Source organism: Temnothorax curvispinosus, unplaced genomic scaffold, assembly GCF_003070985.1.
Source record: "Temnothorax curvispinosus isolate PA1 unplaced genomic scaffold, ASM307098v1 QBEX01017430.1, whole genome shotgun sequence".
NCBI classification, from domain to species: Eukaryota; Metazoa; Arthropoda; class Insecta; order Hymenoptera; family Formicidae; genus Temnothorax; species Temnothorax curvispinosus.
The window spans coordinates 185,146-205,308 of NW_020227210.1; the positions used below are offsets into that span (position 1 = coordinate 185,146).

The 20,163-nt window shown below is 39.1% G+C and overlaps 2 protein-coding genes across 2 annotated transcripts in view; one reads left to right on the plus strand and one right to left on the minus strand.

Annotated features, from left to right (window-relative positions):
- LOC112467493 (coiled-coil domain-containing protein AGAP005037) overlaps positions 1-20,163 on the minus strand; it is a 96,157-nt gene that overhangs the window by 61,784 nt on the left and 14,210 nt on the right. The gene's annotated exons all lie outside the window — the stretch shown is intronic.
- LOC112467483 lies at positions 1,120-20,145 on the plus strand. Its single transcript, XM_025036123.1, has 8 exons — positions 1,120-1,183; positions 4,050-4,339; positions 9,293-9,398; positions 11,682-11,896; positions 16,815-16,914; positions 17,109-17,323; positions 17,663-18,010; positions 18,705-20,145. Exons 2-8 carry the CDS (start codon positions 4,079-4,081, stop codon positions 19,080-19,082), a joined length of 1,623 nt encoding a protein of 540 aa, XP_024891891.1. The 5' UTR covers positions 1,120-1,183; positions 4,050-4,078; the 3' UTR covers positions 19,083-20,145.

Below are 20,163 nucleotides of genomic sequence, written 5' to 3' on the forward strand. Positions count from 1 at the left end.
GAAATAAGAAACGTCGCGCCACATAAAGAGAGTATCATGGTCTTAATGTTAGATTTGAAGTTAAGCGGCTGCTCGCTTTTACTCAATAATTGTTGCACTTATCCGCACGCAATCTCAAATATCTCCCACACGGCAGAAGATACAGATATAATCTTCAGAAACGGATAGAAAGATGATTGAAGAGAGTATTTCGAGCCTGAATATTTTACATCGCCGAATCATATCGTTAGAAATTACTGTCACAAATTGCAGAATCCTCGACATTCTTCTCCAAGGACGAGGCGAGCGACAATCATCCGCGTCGATCACAAGGTGCCGTTCGCCGTTCTAGATCGAACGCTCGAACGAGTTTACCCGCTGACCTCTTCCCAGGCATTTTTGGATCATGTGCAAGAAGCTTGTCGATCTCCCTCGCCTTCTACTTTCTACTTGTTTATCTAGATCTAACCTATTAGTATAACCACGTTGTAAAACATGATAAAATAGAGAATTATAAGAACTTTACATAAAAAATTTAGAAGATTTAAAGATAGTTTGTTTTAACAAGGTGTTAAATTAATTCCTCTGGTAGCCGTTAAATCATTAAGTTGTTTCTGTTACACGATGGAGAATATTCTGCATGCCTATATCTTTATCAAAACTTTATGGAAATATAATTATAATTACTTTTTTATTTTGCAAATTATATATATATATGTAATATAACAATTTCGTCTGGTAATTGCGGGAAATAAAAAACGGAAAATAAAAAAGTCGCGTCACTTAAAGAGTATCATGGCCTTAATGTTAGATTTGAAGCTAAACAGCTGCACGCTTTTCCTCAATAGTATTTCGCAGTACGAAATGCATTTTCCGTGCTTTTGTTAAGGTACCTGCATGTTACACGTGCGTATGGCCGAATAAACGATCCAGTAAAATCGTAATTGACCGGCGACCTCTCGCGCACGTGAGAGTCGCTTTTACGACGACAATGTACGGCGATACGTATGGAAAAGAGCGAGGCAAAAGGCTCACGAGGCAAAAGGTGTATCAAACACCCAGGTAGGAGAGGTGCATACACCTACTGTCAGCTTACCAGATCCGTGGCAAGCTCAACGAGCGGACAGTTACCTTTCCGTTCTGAGACCGCGAGGATCTACCTCTTTCCATAGTGCCCGAGTTCGACTGTGATTATTATCTCTGGGTAAGTTTCGTGCCGATCGCCTTACGATAATCGAAATTTCGCACGTCTCAAAAGGAACATCGACGAATTTGGTGTGTTTAATTTTCGTAGTAGTTTAAATTTCTAAATGCTCGAAAAATGCCATTTGCCATATCCGTGCGGGTTTGTGAATTTTTTACGGAAGTGCTACTCACAGAAGACGAAAATAATAATAAATAACGCACTGAAAAATTCATTAATTACTTATAAAATTATAAGTAAGTCCTATAAATTTTAAGTGTTGCTTAATTTGTTACGTGATAGTTTGACATTTTTCGTTTCAGTAGAAAGAGAGTAATACTCCGAATAAAAATCTGATACTATTAACGATTTAATAACGACATAATTCTTCATAAATCCTAATGCCTTTTGAAGTTTTAATATAAATCCTTAATTCCCCTTACGCACTTATTTATCGTTATTTATATGTGTAATGTTTGTGTATAAATTACCATTTCTTTCGTTACTTATTACTTATGTTTTATGCAAGAATTTCGTTTTTTTTTTTTTAATAAAGAAGAGATTTTAATACACTGGACGTCAATTCGATAGGAGATTGGCGTGATTCATGCAAAGTACAGTCATTTTAATGTCGTAAGCTATTCAGGGCATTGCATTTTAATTTTCGCTTTGATAGCTTTCATTGTGGATCGCAATTTGTTTGATCACGATAGTGTCACAAAGTAACTTGGCGATCTGCATTCTACGCGAGATACTCTTAAGACAAAGTGAACGGTTGCATTAATGACTGTGAGATGAGAATGACACCACTGACACAAGTAGCAAAAGCAATAACACAAAGGGAGATCGGAGAAAGGAGATTTATGAAAGAAGACTTTTACAATTTAGTTGTGCCATGCATAAAATATAGTAATACATTGATAAGTATCCAAAACGTGTATTAATAAAAATAATGGAACAGCGTCATTTATGTTACGAGTATCAATAAATAATAGTGATAGTATCAAAATATTTTTAATTAATTGGCGATTACCACTAGCAATTATGTAAAATTTTCAATAAAATCATTAAAAATTATATCAAAACAATTTCGAATAATGACGAGTACAATTATGCTATCAAATAATTACCATTTTATCATGCATGTTATTAATATTCCTATCACACGTGAAATAAACTAATAATAATTATAAAAAATTTATTATAACATCTGCAGTTTGATGATCACCTTCGTAATAGCACTTGACCATCCTACCTAGTACGATTTCAACTTTCAATTTCATCTAACTTGCGAGTTTCTAAAGAATCTAAAGCAATTAATCACAAGCACAGTTATTCAAGCGTGGCAGGTCTCAATTATTGTTTCGAGTCTGTAAGAATAAATGTTCGTGGCGGAATATGCAAATCCTTTCAATATCGGAAGCCGGTTCCCTCGTCGATTACATTTTGCGCTACCGTGTTTCTTGGTTCCGTTAACACTACCGTTTCACGGATTAACGTCCAGTTGTATACGAGTTCCGCTTACAATCAAGGCAAAATGGAAAATTCCTACGGTTGCATTTGGTGTTGCATTAATATTATTGCTTGCACCACAGCAAGACATTAGCATACACGTACTTACGCATTAATTTATTTTTATGTAAAAACTGTTTTCTCATTCGATTTTCCTGTCGTGTTTTAAGATCAAGCAGTTTTAAGATCAAGGTGCACTACGGAGCAATTAGGAAATCATTAAGAGCGCATTATTATTAGGAACACGTCGATGCATCGTCACGGTGCATCGGCGAGAAATAATGGTCTTGATAATGGCGATTTATATCAATCATCAAATCCGTTCGCGCCATTTCTTCGCACAACTCTCCCGTACGCGCGTAATTGACTTACAAGCGTATATTGCATAAGGGGAACGCGTATGAGAAATGCAGCTTATGTCGCGCAAATCTAAGGACACGAATCCATCAACAGGCGTCCGAGAACTGGTACAGTATAGCAGAAGGCGCCAATTAATTATCCAAGTACATATGCGCGAGGAAAAAGGAGTGCAGAAGGTATTTAGACGCAATATACTTGCATCTTATCTGGGTCTAATCTCGTCGCGAGGCTGCTCGACATACCACGATACCAAAGACGCTCGCATGAGATAAAAATGTTATCGTGTGAAAAAAGGATTATCGTCGATTGCATTCTTAAGCGGTACAACGTTCGTCACGCTCGCCTGAATTAAATTTCGCAACGAAATGATGCCGTTGCGTGTGCAAGCGCCGTTCTATTCTGCATTATATTACACGCATTGGCGGTGGCGGGTGATCGCGGGTGGGCTTCGCTTCGTTCCATCGGAACTCGATTCAACGTAACTTTTCTGGAGTTGTTTCCCACACCCGGGTACATATAACGAGTCGTAGACCTTCCGATTATAATAATTAACCGAGTGGAGAAGCTCGCCGATTGCATAATACGCCGATACCGCACGCCGGTTAGTAGGTATTTGCACTAGTTCGCCTACGATTTATCGCGCAATGATTAATCAATAATATAGATTTTTATCTAAAAAAAAAGCAGAGAGATGGAGCCATTTCTCTTTTCTGTTTTTCCTAACTTGAAAGCGCTATGCGCTGCTTTATTATGCACAAGGATATTCGCAGAAAAAGCAATCGAGGTATTTATATAATATGTGAGTCACCTATACGTGACATACGTGAACGTAATGACATTGCATTATCGTTACTTTCAAATAAACGGAACAAAAAGTGAAAATACATGTCTCATCGGAACGGCGAAGAATTTAACACAGAATTTAATACAGCTTTTTCGAATTCTTTTCGGTCGCGAAATAGTTCTCGAGTTCTAAAACCGAGAAAAAAAACCAGTTCGTTCTTTCAACTTGCAGGTAGCTCGAGAGGAACGAGCCGCCCGAAGATGACGCCGATCCCGCTTGCGTGCGCTATTCTCGCTGCATCCTTGTGCAGCAGCGAGGTGCAGGCGATTTCGTCGTCCTGGCGACCGATCGTGCCGGGCCACGCCGACGGCGCAGGTATACTGCATCAGGAGGCATCGATTTTCGGAAACGCGCCTACGCAGACGCTCTACGACGTGGACAGTCCTCATCATCTGCTGTCGCATGACCAAGGGACATGTGCCCTCTATAAAGTCGCCATGACCCAGCAGCTGTACTTCGAGGTAGGTCATTGAACACACGGGCGACGAATTTTTATATCGCAAACCGGATGTCATAAATATTTCCGAACTTATGCGTTTTATAGACGTGATAGAACAAAAAGCGAATCGCGACGCGATCAAAAATTTGAACGGTAAATTTCTATGATCCTAGCGATCAGAGCTTTAAAATGAACACAAAGCTTGATTAAACGAGTATTATTAATTGACATTCTATCCGGACATATTCGTTACGGTTTAGATTGGTAATTTGCCAGTCTGGAACAAAACCGGTGTTTGATGGACATGGAAAAAAAACCTATGAAATGTAGGGCATTTCGAATCGTGTATGCATCACTCACAAATACGTGCAAAGCGAGAATGATCATAGCGGCCAGATGGTCAATATAGCACTATGCATGCAGAATGTTTGTTTTCCAAGCCATGGATAGGATGGTGTTTGTTCTAGTTTCACGTTATTGATATTGTTGTATATCTACAGACATATGTAATACACATCTGAAGATGAATTGCAATCGCCATTGCCTAATATAAATTAGTTCATGCTCCACATAGTGAGTGAATAATGTAATTCGAGAAATTGGATCTGCTGATTACAATATAATTCCGGCATCATCTGATGCATAATTTGTTATAATGCGATTTCGTCATTATAATTTGTTGATAAAATAATTGCTTTAATCTGCGATTATTGATAAAGATGGTCATAAGCCTTTAATTTAATATGTTAAAATTATGCGTAATACGTACACAGCGCACTGAAAGTTACATGTTTCATCTTTGGATCTTTCGAATTCAAGATTTTTCTCATTTAGAAAATTTTCTACGAGTGCATGGGTGCGTGTCTATGTTAAATAAATTGTAAGATAATTTTCACGTCGGCAAACGATACTCTTCCATTTCACGCGCTTCTTCTTCTTCTTCTTCCTCTTTTTCGTCTCTTCTTCTTTCTCTTTTTCTTCTTTCTCTTCTTCTTCTTTCTTCTTGTTCTTTATCTGACATATTGGACGGGCTAACAATACCTAGTCTACACAGCTGTAACAGGTGCGCCTCGTGTGTGACTAACGCGGAATTCCGTCGTTCACGTGCTACGTGAAGCGCACTTCACGCTCGAGAGAGTGTAACTTGGCATTGCACCGACCAGGGAGGATTCACGGCGAGCGAAATGACACGCGTTCTGCGGCCAACGAAAGTAAGAGAAAACATTTTCTCGGACGATCCCCTCGGGGCGCTACGAGACGAAATGAGTTCTGAGTTATTACCAATCGCCGTGATCCCTCGAAACGGCGAAATCCCGTTGCGACCGCTTTTCAATCGGCTCCCTAGCTATACAACGCTCAGATGTCGCGATGTTTTCTGTATGGTTCGTTAAAGACAAAATACACATGAGCACTTCTACATTTTCGTTTTTCGTTGTAGTTCGCGAGACGAGAAAGTGAACGTTCCATCAAAGGTGAATTACTTGCTCGTCTGATGCGCCAGCGGCAATATTCCTGGGTAAATTTGTATAATAACCAGGAAAGTCAAACCGGAAAAATTTAGGCTCACTGATTGTGAGGAAGCGGATGAGAGATAAATTGCTCAACGACGTAAAATTATATATGTATATCGTTTATAAGAAACGTTGCGATCGGTACTAAGATATCCAGATTGCAATTTATATAACACGTTTTATAAAAGCAATTTTGGCGATCGAGTTATCGCGGTGAAATATATGAAGATATTCCACGTTGACGGCTTAGATATTTCTCACGGATGACAGGCTAGGCTATTGATTTAAGGAGAAAGGAAGTTAAACTACTCCGGTTCATTTAGAATGTTAATAATCAACGGCCTTCACCAATATTGTTACAAGCGTTTCTGTTCCTAACCAAGTGAACGTTCTTGTGACAGTTTAAATAAAAACATACAATTATTCAAATTAAAATATGCAACTTTATATTTATCCGAATACTGATTAAAATAACTAAAAACAATGAATACCACACAAATTCCTTTTAAAGGCACTAGAGTCATTAACTTTATCTTCATATATTAATATTTGAAAACGTTTGTGTGTGTGCAAATCTTTTATAACACGATTTAAAATTATTATTATAAATAAAATCTCAAATGGGCATTAACGCAATATTACAGTATAATATAATACGTCATAAAAATGTTCAAAACCATGCTTTGAAAAAGTGAGAAAAATGCCAAAGATATGAAACGAGATCAGAACTTCTATATAATTACGGATAATCTTGCGGAGGATAATAATCTCCGCGCACAAGATTATTATTCTAGATCCAAATAAGAATAATAATCCGTAGATGTGATCGACGTGATAAAAACTGGCGGTGGAAAGTGCGAGCTCTGAGTGTATTTATATTGTATTCGTTAGACCACTTCGAGTCAAGGTGATATCCGACGTCGGAGAGCGTCCGTCCAGACTCGACGACAGCCGGGCGTAATTGCGGTTGCAGTCTCGCAGGTGCAAGGGGAAAGGAGACCGTCGCGAAATCGCGAATCGTAAATGGATGTCCAAAGACAAACGGAACAAAGACCTGCAGTCTACCTGCCTACCTGACTTTCTACGATCGTTAATACGCGATCGTTTTCCTCGAGACAGGATGCCTATCGCCCGGATCGCTCATTAGCTTCGTTCCCCGTCACAATTAACGGCCACGCTGACGCCTCTCTCGCTGACGGTCGATAATGCCAGGCGAGATATTAAACGCGGCTGCGAATTCGTGGAAACGCGATTTGCGAATTTATCACACCGGGAAATTCGAGAACGACATTAGGCGAAACGTCGATACGTTTCGCTAAAAACGGCAATGGAACTAAATATGGAGGCGAAACAAATCGATCTTATAACAAGCGGAAGCGATTTCGTAGGAAGTGCCGTGAGATAATAAATGTGAGGTTTATTTAAGGTTGTTTTTGATATTCTTATTTGAGCAAGCTTCTGTGTGCTTAACGAGGAACGTTTGTCCGAATGATTCAATGTACTTAAACGTCGCCGCTAGTTAATTGCAACGTACGTATGTCTGTAGCGTAGCGACGGTGCTCGATCATAAATGTCACATGATATTTTCTCTCGGATATTAATAACTTCAGTTGTCGAAGGAGAAACGCGCGCAAGACCGAACGCGTGACGCTATAATTCGACGTGTCGATAAGTCACGGGAATTGCAGATGCAAATCACCCTAACGCAAACAGTAGGGAAATTGAGCGAGCAGTATCGCCGAGTACACGATTGAATATTTCATCCCGCCCATCAAATTTACGGTCGCCTCTTAGAGGCCGGCTGAAACATTGCCTGTCAGGTGCCGGCGAATGTAATGCGCGGTGACGCGTGTATTTCTATATAGCGCCTGCTATAACGTGCGGGGAGAAGTTTATGCGAGCTGACAACCGTAAAAGGAACTGGACGTGTGCCGGTGCAATCTCGATCGCGGTCGTCACCGTCGTGATTTTGCGGCCGCTTTTGGCTAAATCCGTTCTCCATATGAGGGAGGAGGGCATGGGGGGTAGGGAGGCTTCCAGTTCCCCTCGTCAGAGAGAAACTACGGGCGCAAGAAGCGGCTCTACGCCTCTCTCTCTCTCTCCCTCTCGCACCGACAACGCGTAATCGATTAACCGCGAATTCATGCAATCGCCGACGAAAAAGCGCGCATTCCTGTGGGTGTGTGCCCATTTCGCCTTGAAAAGGATGTGAATAATAATAACGGCACTTGGGAAAAGATCGGATTAAAAGTATGGGGCAAGAAAAATGCGCGCAGTTTGGCTCTTTGGAAACGAAACGCGGATATCCCGCATAAATCGCGATAATTTCGTCGCGAAACTTTTAGAAGTTGTGTCGCTACTGGGAAAAGAACGAATAAAAATTATAATTTTTCAAGAACGAAAAAAAGATAATGATAAGATAAGAATGCAAATAAACGCGCAAGCACAAAAGCTCGAAATATAATATAATATCTTTTTAAACAACTTGCAATTTTGTGTAGCTGTATATTTTCAATTTCTGTCTTATTTAATACACAATGTTGCAACTTTTATTACATTCTTAAAAAAAGTAAAACGGTGTATTTTTATTAGTAGCGTCTTCGTCAATCGTCACTCGTGTTTGCTACGATCGTATCGTGGGAATAGGTATAGAGTAAAACGCGGTATTTGCTTGTCAATTATTGTACTGTGATTCCGCGCGAAGCAATTTCCCTGTCTAAGGCACGAAGTGTATGCGCCGTTCATCAATATATATTCGATGTATATCCCAGAGCGGAGCGCTGTTCATACATAAATTTCAATCGATCGACGTGTACCACGTCAACAACCAATGTAATCGACCAATTTAGACGCGCGCGCGATGCCGATGACCATTGTAGTCTCGCGTGCATCAGGGTGCATCAAATTAACGGAAAATATATGTAATCGCATTTATATCGTAATGAAAAGCCACCTTTTCCGTTCTCACGCGATAGTTTATATTTTTTCCACCGCGCGAACACGGTGCTTCTATTTTGCAACAATTCGGCGCACGCCCGGTACTCGTGAAGATGCAACTCACAAATTCTCATCAAACTCTAATCATCCACGTCGAATCGAACAACAGTCGCTCTCTCGTATGCCACGATTGTTCGATTACGTCCGCTCGATTGCACCCGCAACGGGAACGTGCTCGTTCGCGCGTTTATCTAACGTTCATTTAAACGAGAGCCGCGGGGATCGATGACGGGCGATTAATAATGTAAGGCCGGTATAATGCGAGTGATGCACACCACGCGGTAGAGTACACATTCCAGCGATTAAATCGCACGGGGCGCATTAATCTTCGCCGCGCGCGCGCCGAGTGCATTGACAATTCCGATCGCGATAGGCACACTTCAACGTCAACCGAGCGTTGCTCGTCGTCGATGCGATCTAACGAAGTATACAATAAACACATATATCTTTCTCTTTTTGTCTTGCAGTACATCCATTACAAGGTAGACCTGCCGGACATGAAGGAGTTCACCCTCTGTATGTGGACGAAATTCCACAATCACTCTAACGACCATCCACTGTTTTCTTACGCAGGTAAGTGCGCGAAATACGCGTGCGTTTCTTTCTCCTTTCACCTCTTATCACCACGACATTTACCGAACGTGAAAGCGAAAGTTCGGTGCGTGTGTCACCAAAAGTATCGCGTTATCGTGTAACGGTGTTACAAACCTCATGAATTGCGATAACGATATTAATTTTTCGTGTCAGCAATATGCAAAAATGTACGATTGATTTAAAGACAATGTTTCTTTATAAAAAAAATTAGAAGTAGGTCGCTGTGCTCATTGCAAAATTTGAATATTATACATATTGGTAATACAATTTAATTAAACTTGGAGCTTTTAGTCTTTACTCGTTAAAGTAAAGTTGATCTAAATTGCTCGCTAGAACTCATTGCAAAACTATATTTTGATATATAAACTTGTCATTAATCAAATACGAAAGAAAATTCTTTGCACATTTTAAACTAAGAAAAAAAGAGTAAAAAATTTACAATTATCTGTTGCGTTTATCTGTTATCAGAGCAACATACGCTAAGGAAAAATAACCGATTTTTTTTTTTTACATTGGAAACTTGTTACTGCCGTAACTTGCCAGCAAAAATTTGCGCTCCTTAAATTGCGGCGCGAGTTGTGTGTTTTATTAACGAATTTTTACAACGTGCGCTAATTTGCCGTCGACCTAGTTCCTCATAATTGATATATTGTTTACTAACACAGCAGAAACTGCGAATAAGCAAACAATAAACTTGTAAATGAACGGACCGGTGCATTGAATTGTGAACACTTACAAAAATGAACATATACAATGTTCATGATATTTATACGTGAAGAACAAACGAAAATTGTTTTCAACGGTTCTGCCAACAACATTGTCCAAAATTAGTATGAATAATACTTTTCAGTCGCTGATGTGTTTTTCTTTTCTGTTTAAAATCATATTTCAAAGTATTTTATAACAAAATTTGAAAAAGCGCAGAGTTTAACGTGCAAGATCGATAATTATGAATCCACTTTCGCAATATTTAAAATTTAATAAACTCGTTCGTACACTTATAGAGATCCATTATAAACATAATAATGTTCTTTAATACGATACTGCGATTGTTTTCACACGTAATAAATGAGAAATAAAATTTTATTAAAATCTGCTCCTGGCAAATTTGAACCATGCAATTTATATGCTGTAAATAATATCGTTGTAAATATCGAGATAAATTTAATTAAAAATATAATAAATTTTCCAAGCATTACACGCGATATAACGGTCGTGCTCAGTTGCATAATCGATTCCCACGCACTGCTCTCTCTTTCCGCGTGATTAGTGATTAGCTTAAGTCACAATCATACCGTCCCTCCCATCGCGTCGTTGGGATAGGAATCGATTTACGCCCGCATGCATTATTATTCGTGCGCAAACAATGACTTTGTCCCGGCTACGTTTTCAATGTGCAGTTTAGAAAGGTTCCATACGGTTTGTGGTTTTTTTTGTGCCGGTAGAAAGTTGCACACATACACACACGGTGTTCTTTCTTTTTTTTTCCTAGGCGCAGGCGTGCGTGACAATAAGCGGATATGCGCGGTGTCATAAATACACCAACAATAAGTCCCTGCCTTCGTGCATGTGTCTAAAAACGCTTCTCGGCTTCCAGAATCAATATAGGTATACTGGAAATGTACCATATTATGGTGAGAAATAGGAAGTACCTTTTTTAATATTTAATACACAGATAATTTCTTATATAGAGTACAGCGATAAAAATTAAGTTTATATCAACATCAGAGAAATCTTGTACAATAAACGATTTAATTAATTCTAATTATTAATTCTAATAAACCTCTTAAAACTGTGCATTTAATTAAAATTATTCATGGCAGAATAAACTTTAAATCTATATATTGGACATTATTTTATTATTTATATAAGATATAAATATAATAAAATATAAATGTTACATGTTAGAAATCATTGGTGTTAACAGTTATTAAAGATTTAAAAACAGTAAAAGTTAACATGTTGATGTTAATTGTAAATTAAATATCATTTTAACGTAATGTGTAAAATACAAATACGAGGTACTTTATATTTCTTCACCCGCCTGGTTCTGCAACGAAAGCGTCCGAAAACACAGGACGTGCCCCATGTGCTTGAAACCGTTAGAATCATCGTATGTGTCCGCGTGTGCAACCGTTAGCATTCTCGACAGTTACTGTTCCTAATGGGGAATGTTACATCCACTCTACTTGCGCGCGGAAAAACCGTCCCTTTTTCCCGTTCCGTCACGGACAGACTAATTTACACCCTCGACCCTTTCAGTCGGCGACCAAGCGCGGGAGATACTGTCGTGGGTCGCGAACACACCAAGGAGTTCGTATTACATGCTCAACGTCAACGGTCACAACTTATACAGATTGAATTATCCGCTGAGACTTAACAAGTGGTACCACTCCTGCCAGAGCTGGAACGGTCGCACCGGCGAATGGCAGATCTGGGTCAACGACGAGCGTGTAGGTCGCGGGTTCAACAACAGGGTAAGAACGCACGATTTTATTCTGTTTTTGGCCTTATCGCTTCGTTCCCTAGGTATATAAATAAATAGATAGATAGGTAGACAGTGGAAGGTATCCTGAAAAATCTTGGACAAACATAATCAGGTTTCCTACAATCCAGCATTGGTAAACAATAGTTCGAATCGAATAAAGAGCTTTCCCTCAAATTTAAAAAAAAAAACGTCAATTTCGCTTCGCTTTACCGTACTATCTCTAAAGTTTCCTGATTCACCTATGTTTAAACGTGGCTCAGAACTTCGAGAGTTTCGTCGAAAATACGTAATTCCGGCCTCTCTCTCTCTCTCTCTCTCTCGCCGAGAGAAAGCCATTTGCTTCTCATTTGCTGAAAACGTGTCCTCTCAACTTGTAATAACACGGACCCAAGTGTACTAACGCGAATTCGACAGAACCGTTGAATGAGGTTGTTACGTTATTCGAAGAACTTGTTACAAGCGCGCCTGGCATTGCGAGCGATTTTGGGAACTTGAACGGAGTTACAATTGCCGATAATGCATAAGAAACGTATCGATCTCTTGAGACTGCACTTTTCGTGTCGTGGTAAATTTAGGTCGAACGGCAAGCCCGACAATGACGGTGCAATCGTGACGGCGCATTGTCCTTGGTATTCTAATAAGAAAGATTGCACCGCGCGCGCGGCTGTCTCTCGCGCTAGAATCAACTTTTGCAATCATATTGCTAATCACCTACTCGTGTTTTGTCGTCCTTCCGCTCGACTAAAATAACCGCCGTTCTGCTCATGCAATTCTTAATCGTCATTCGACTTTAATTAGAGCGCACACTTTTTCAGTTTTTTTCAATTTTACTCTCGTGACTTATAAATTTGTCGCGTGTAAGACATAAGAAATGCATATTGAGTGTATCACAAATAATTTTTCTAATAAAACTCAGAGGACCGTACCGTCTGAAAAATTTCTCATTGTCAGAAACACAATGACGATTAGGCACTTAATAATATAATTATGGAGGGCGAAAGATTGTTTGATTGTAAATTTAGCAACTGTTACACAATTTTCAAAAACAACACTCAATAATTTAATAGATACGATATATAAGATAATGAACAATGCTAATAAGATGATAAAAGTATTTTTCCAATAGATCGCTATCGCATTAATATTATTCGTTACTTTACTAAAATTTTTATTTAAAAAAAAAACAGTATATGCGGACGCAGATAAAAATGGACTTTATTATTAGTTTTGACGATAAAATATAAACGTAGACGTGTGACATGCTTGTAATCACACGCTGCTAATTATAGCGCATGGTGAACTCGTGGCGCGAATGTCAACGGCGATGAAATTGCGTGCACGAAACGAATGCGAAATTAATTAACCATTGAAAACTCCTTTCGTTAATACACGCTGAGCAGTGACTATTCCTGGGCAAAGAGCGCGCGTCTGACCGTACACGTGGTTTTACTACTGCGACATGAAAAAATTTATGCACTATTAATTTTACAATGGAGTTATTACGTAAAGATCTCCAGTTTTATATAATTTCTTCGGTTTCCTCGCGATAAATGAAAGCAAATATGATTAGCTCAATCTTAAAACGAGTTTTAATCCCGCGTGGGTATATCTACTAAAATTTATTTCAAAATAAAGAATTTTATTTAATTGTATTGCAGTCTGTATAATTATATCGTTTCCGCTGAAATATTTATTGTTATTCAATCAGTCCATGCTGAAATTTTACATCAAGATTTTGAAACAAACTTAATTTTTCAGAATAGATAAGGAACGAATTTTATATTTTATGATACGTAACGTATCGTAAAAGTGTATAAATTTTACGAAAAATTTTGAAGAGTTTGCGCAAGAAAGTTTCATAAAATATTTCATGTAGCATATCTTAAACACGATGTTTAATTCTGGGCTATTATTCGATTTGCATATTACACAATTTATAGAATGAACATATTACAAAAGTCAAACAGAAAGATTTTCAAGAAATAAAAAATATAACTATAAGTACTAAAAAGCAATCTATTAAAAGATATGTGTTGAATGTGATATTACATTCCGTGTAAAACAATAAGTCAAGAATTCTGATACAAAACTAAATTCCGCAGATAACTCAATTCTTTTGAAATAAAGATGCACTACAGTTATCATAATTTCACAGTTTCAACATTCCACGAATATCCCTCGAATTGCATTTGCAATTCTTTAATTCATAGCATTCTCTAATTCATATTTATAAACGTCGCATGCATTTCGAAAATCATTCAGAGACACTCAGAATAAAATTTTGTATCTTGTAAACGTCTTATATACTCCAATCTTCATAATTCATGAGAATACCATAAGAAAAATTAAATAGAAGTTATTATAATTTATATTTTATAATATAAATGTCGAAATGATATTATTATATAACACATGATATTTTTGATTTCGTAAAACTTCTTCTGACTTTTGCGTACATTCTTTTATAAACTCTTGTAATAAATCGGATAATTGTCCAGTATTAAATATTCATTATATATGTATTAATGTTATTCATCTAGACCATCCTTACATAATTTTCATAAAAATTCATTACCTCGAATTAAAGATAATCTGTTACTCTCTCTGACATTTTTACAATTAAATAAAGTAATAAGTATAAAATTTTACTCAATCCATAGTTGTTCGCTGCTGTTTTAGAGATGCCCCCCAGGCCTTCTCTTCTTTCTCTTAGGTCCCTTCGTTGTCACTCACATTCATTCGCGAAAGTGGTTAATTGCGATTACGCGCGCACTTAATTACCGGAATACGATAATTGAGCGACACTTTAAACGACATTCCCTTTTACATACGCGCATTTTACTGCATGGCAATGAACGTAAGAGTAACATGAGAATAACAAAGATACGACATGCCGTTCTTTCTTTTATTGCAGCTTCGTAAGACTAGCTATTCTCGCGTGTTCAATGAGTTTGTGGAATACGAAATGTTATTAATAAAAGCTCAATATATCACGATCTTCCGTTATTATCGAACTATTCAATCCAACGATCAATTTATTACATCGCGCTCTCCATGTACGTATAATTACAAGGAAACTTCGTTCGAATCTTTAATTCCTGCTTCAAAAGAAAAGATCGCGTGAGATAACACTTCGATAAGTAGCCATCACTTCGACGCGCTGTTCGCGAGACGTTAATCGTGAGAGTTAATTGCCTGCGCGGGCGAACGATCGCTAATTGCTCGTAGAAAACAATCGCGTTTCGAAGAGTAACGCGGAGCGGCTCGCAAAGACTTCCCCTGTCGATTCGAGTGTCATCGTACGAATGATAGGCGTGGTGACCTTATATACCTTAGCGCGTCGTTTGCCGTGCCGCAAACACCAAGGCCAACGGAACTGTTATCAGTTTGAAACATCAATACTTTTCAAATAAATCTCACGGTGTGAACGAAAAGTGACCGCGTGAACCTGATACGTTGTACACGCCGAAAATACTAGCCAATTTGTTTGCATCACAAAACTATTTAACATATTATAAGAGAGATGAATATAATATATCCTGCACATATTGGCATTTTCTTGCACCTTAAAATAATTATTAATAATTAATGGCGGCTTTACCGCAAATCTTTGAATTACTCGTATCGGCGTATTAATCCGTTATGCAAAAATATATAGTGAGCCGAATTATTTTTAAATCAATGAAAAGGGGATATATTCAAATTTAAGCAGCATTAAAAAAACGTCACTTGTAAATATTACGAAATAGTAAAAACTATCGTTCTAAATTAAATCGATATAATGTAACAAATGTCAAATTAATTCTCAAAATCTATTTATTAAATATCGCATCATATTTTAAAGCTGGTTTTAAGTCGAATTCTTCAGTAAAAACGCCACTTTAAATGCAAGCTTAAGAAAAGAGGTACTTAATGTTCTATTCAACGGTAAGAGAAGACAGCCCTTCGCACGGTAATATCACGTAGTTGCATAAGGATTCTGTGTTGTCTCAATTATCGTTTATGTTAAATGCACCAAGAATTTCTCGAGCAAACGTGCTTCCGGTATATATTATTTCTCGTATACGAGTCACGTTCGCGGGTGTGTCGCCGCAATTTTGTCGACTTAAATGTCTGTTTTCGGATATAACACTTTGCATAGTTGCCCCATTTTCGTTTGTATAATATATATGCATAGGAATTTACGTGTGTCTTATGAATGCGTCATATCGTGCAATTGTATCTTCTAACACGCCATTGCAGTGATAAACAGAAGTATAGTCATTCACCGCAAAGGGCGGACGGTAACGCGTTTTATTAACCTATCATTATGTTAATAAAACTATTGCAATTATCACGCGTAATTGCAGTCGTCTCGATTCAAAATACGAGATTCGCAATTAAGCCTAGTATAAGGACGCATTCGACGTTTTCATTCTAAAAACATGAAAGTTGTCAAGACGGCGGCTTCCCGCATTTAGATTGCGTCGGACAGAAACGAAACGAGAAAGAATGGCGACGAAATAGAATAAACGGGAAATGGAAAGGTATAGAATTCCATATCGCGATATTCTCATCCGAGGATACCAAGGTTACTTTCAAATAAAAAAGGACAGAAACCAATTTAAATTTCCATATAACGCCGCTCGACTGCGGACATGCAATCTATCCACTGCGTTATATCGCGCACAGAGGAGACACACAATCCGGGGCTTTCATTCTATTTGCGCCCGGTAGCTTATAGCGTTGGTTTTTTCCGGGTTTTCTTCGAACGACCAATTAAGCCGGCATTAGGCCAAACTGCATTTTCAAACTAATTTCACGTGTCGCTTAGTCCGGCGAATAAAAAAGCGATTATGCAGATATATTTTTTACATTCCGTTAATAAAATATGCAAGAGAGAATTTACATTGTCGTGCTTACTTCAGCTAGTCGGGCACGTTATCAAAGGCGGCGGAATCGCGATTTCGGGGCAGGAACAACGACAACTGGGCGGCGGTTTCTTGGAGGGTGAAGAAGCGCCACCAGGTAAGAATATATTTTTACATTATATATAATTATTAATATATTAATAACTTTTAAATGAAAGAACTACGATTGTCAAGTTTCAATTATTGATAATAAAAATTGCTATTTCAAAGATATCAGATTAATTGAATCATACAAACGGCATCGTAATTTATCATCGTGACACGTGTCTGCTAATGTTTACTGTCTTTCAGGTTCCGGTGGCTATTTAGGAGAACTGACGATGGTGCAGCTCTACAACGTTGCCCTGACCGCGGGCAAAGCGCACAAAGATCACAAGCACCATCACGTTCATCGTCATGAACACGACACGAGTAATGACACGCCGAGGGCCACCACGCGAGCGCCTGTAACCGGACCTCCCTTGCCACCGCATCCCTTCCTCACTGGAGGGCAGATCAATACACAAGTACAATCACGTTTTCTCACTTCGTTACACTCGAGAGCACTCGCATGTGTGCTTCCGTGTCATCAAGCTAATTACCTTCCGTTCTCTGATTAGCATCACCGAGAAACAATACGCAGAGGGTAATCTAAAAGGCATCTAAGAGGCATCCGAAAAATTAGAATCAAATGTTCAATCCTGTTGAACGTTTTCACGATTATTTTTCATACGTCTTGGCGTGATGTCTCTTAGACACATGTGCGTCCTGCTTGAGATCTCCGCGTTCGATGTATACTGTTCCTCCTTACGCTTCGCCACGATCAATTGAGTATGAATGTTTCATGCGTGCGAATGATGTTCCAGGTGAAGATCAATCCGGGGGCGTCGATCCAGATCGTACAAAACGGCCTGACCATTCGTCATCCGGCATTACCGCCGGTCCCGGAATCGCCCCCACAGCCGCTCCCGCCCTTGAATCTCGATGTTTTCACGTCACCCTTCCCCCCGCTACATCGATTGCCCGTTGCTCCTAGGCCGTCGTCGATTTTCTCGAACGGACCCTATCATAATCTCTTCAAAAGAGAGAGAAGCGAGTCGAAGAAACGAGACATCAAGAACGAGACGGTAATGTCGAGTTTGACCGAGTCCGAAAAATCCGTCGTGAAGAGGGACGCCGAGAAAACTTCGAAAGAAACTGATGGCGACGGCAAGGTGAGCGCGATTAAGTCTAGATTAAGTCTTTCGCGTGCCGGTATCTGTTTTCATCTAGGGGTAAACGAAACATCCTTCAAAATCTCTATTTTTTTATCTATCTCATGTTTCATGTTAACATAATTTAATTTTCTCGTCATTATTTCAACTCGCTGAATATTCTTTTTCGTTTTAACTCGATGATATTAAATTCTTTAAACACACATCTGTACTCGTTCTTGAAGTAATCCGCGGAAAATCTTTTTCAGCGAACGTTACATTGTAAGCTCTGACCTAGCAGTTTCCGACCTACTTAACGTAAGAAATTAAAAGACGAAGAATCAGAGTGGAAAGAATCTCAGTGAATGCGTTTGACTTGCCTGCACGTGGATCCTGAGATTTTTCATTGTATCGCCTCGAGAAGAGTCTGTTTTACGCTGAGTAACTTTCGCACTTTCCACAGTAAACTTCAGTTCGAAACATTCGTAACTTGTTAATTTCATATTACTTTAGCTTCACATAAACGATTAATTCTTTTGAATTAAACATCTAAATTTCTTCCAAGAAATCTTCGCTAGAAATCACTTCAAGAAACAAGTCTGGCTCTTTTTCTTTTACGAAACGGACGGAGGAAAGAATGTATATTGTACATACTGTAAATTTCTATTTGCTCAACTGATAGCGTGTAACACTTCACATATCTCACATTTCTCAGGTAACTTTCGTGGCAAAAACGGAGGACGTAAATGACAAAAAGCTGGGAAAACGCGAGGCTGAAAAGAAGAAGAAGAGAGGACTGCTGCAGTTAGGCGACGGATCGATTCTTGATGACGGATACCCCAGTCCTCAAGGTTTGGACGACGACTATTTCACGGGATTAACGGGTTTCGGGCTCACTAAGGGGGCAAACGAAGAGGAGGAGGACGAACGGGAGCCCGCCGAGGCTGAGGTCAGACAAGTGATGGACATCTGCGACGGATGCGCCGAGGAACCGTTCGGGAAGGCGTTGATCCTAGACTGGAGATCGGTACCCAAGAAGCTTTATTCCGGCGCGTTGTACTTGCCGGCTATACCGGTGTGCAAAGCGTTTTAACCACCGACGAGATAACGCGGCGAATCGCGCGCGAAGCAACATTCCGGCGACGTCGCGTGAATTTTCGCGGAATTTTATCGAGCGTCCGCCCGGAAAGATCCGGATCGTGCCGAATAACGACGCGAACCCTCGATACCCAGTCGACGAAAGATCGACGATCTCTCGAGAGCGAAACGTTCCCAGGTATCCCACGCCATGTTTTAGATCGCTGAGTATCTTTAGTTGCTACGGGCGAAGATGTTTGTCATTCGCGCTGCGCTGAGTCCGGCGCCCTTCCGATTTCTTTTCTCTGCGTTGCTCATTGATTCGTTTTTTCTCAATGATGCAGCCAAATACTTTTTTGTTTGTCGTATCTTCGTAAACATTACGAACATGCGGAGATGCGAACAATATTGCCATTGGAAAAACTTGCGCTTGACAAAACATCTTGCCGATCATATTTATTTGCAATTTCTATCCGATTAACTGTACGACGATTAAGTCTGAAGCTTCCACGAGTATTGTGATGGCGAGTACGGGGTCAATTGTAATGAATGTAAGAAATAATCGTAACCCTCGTTAGATAGCAAGACATATCAATAATCTATAAAAGTCTGGCAAAACCTTTTTTTAAATATTAGAATTCTAGTATGTTTATTTGTGCGGAACGGTTAAAATCTTTGTCGGTATTGTTACAAATGGCCGGAAATGTCTGTAATAACGATATGCGATAAACGTCGCGGTAATTCCTGATGTATACGAGGATAGTGTTTAATTAGTTAAGAAAAATTTCATTAACGGAATAAAGAATGTTGGCGTAATAGGACAGTATTATGTTGTAAATTCGAGAAACTGATCACGAATAACAACGATCGCTTTTAACAGAATACTCATCGTGGTTTTAAGGTGCGTGCTGATCGATTGACCTCGGCGAGACGAAGGGAAACTTAATTATGTAATAACGACGGAAACCGCCTTAATCGATCAGCAATGTACGCCTCGGTCGCTTAAAGCTCGACTTAGCTCTAGTGGTGTATATTTTGTGTACATGTGAAGTATGCCGAATAAACTTTTATAAACCGTTGCATTATATTCTATTTGA

Excerpts from the sequence above, each read along its gene's own strand:
- LOC112467483 (XM_025036123.1), top strand. The coding sequence starts at position 4,079 with ATGACGCCGATCCCGCTTGCGTGCGCTATTCTCGCTGCATCCTTGTGC. Across the intron at positions 9,399-11,681 it reads TCCACTGTTTTCTTACGCAG|TCGGCGACCAAGCGCGGGAG; the intron begins GTAAGTGCGCGA and ends CGACCCTTTCAG. Across the intron at positions 16,915-17,108 it reads GGGTGAAGAAGCGCCACCAG|GTTCCGGTGGCTATTTAGGA; the intron begins GTAAGAATATAT and ends ACTGTCTTTCAG.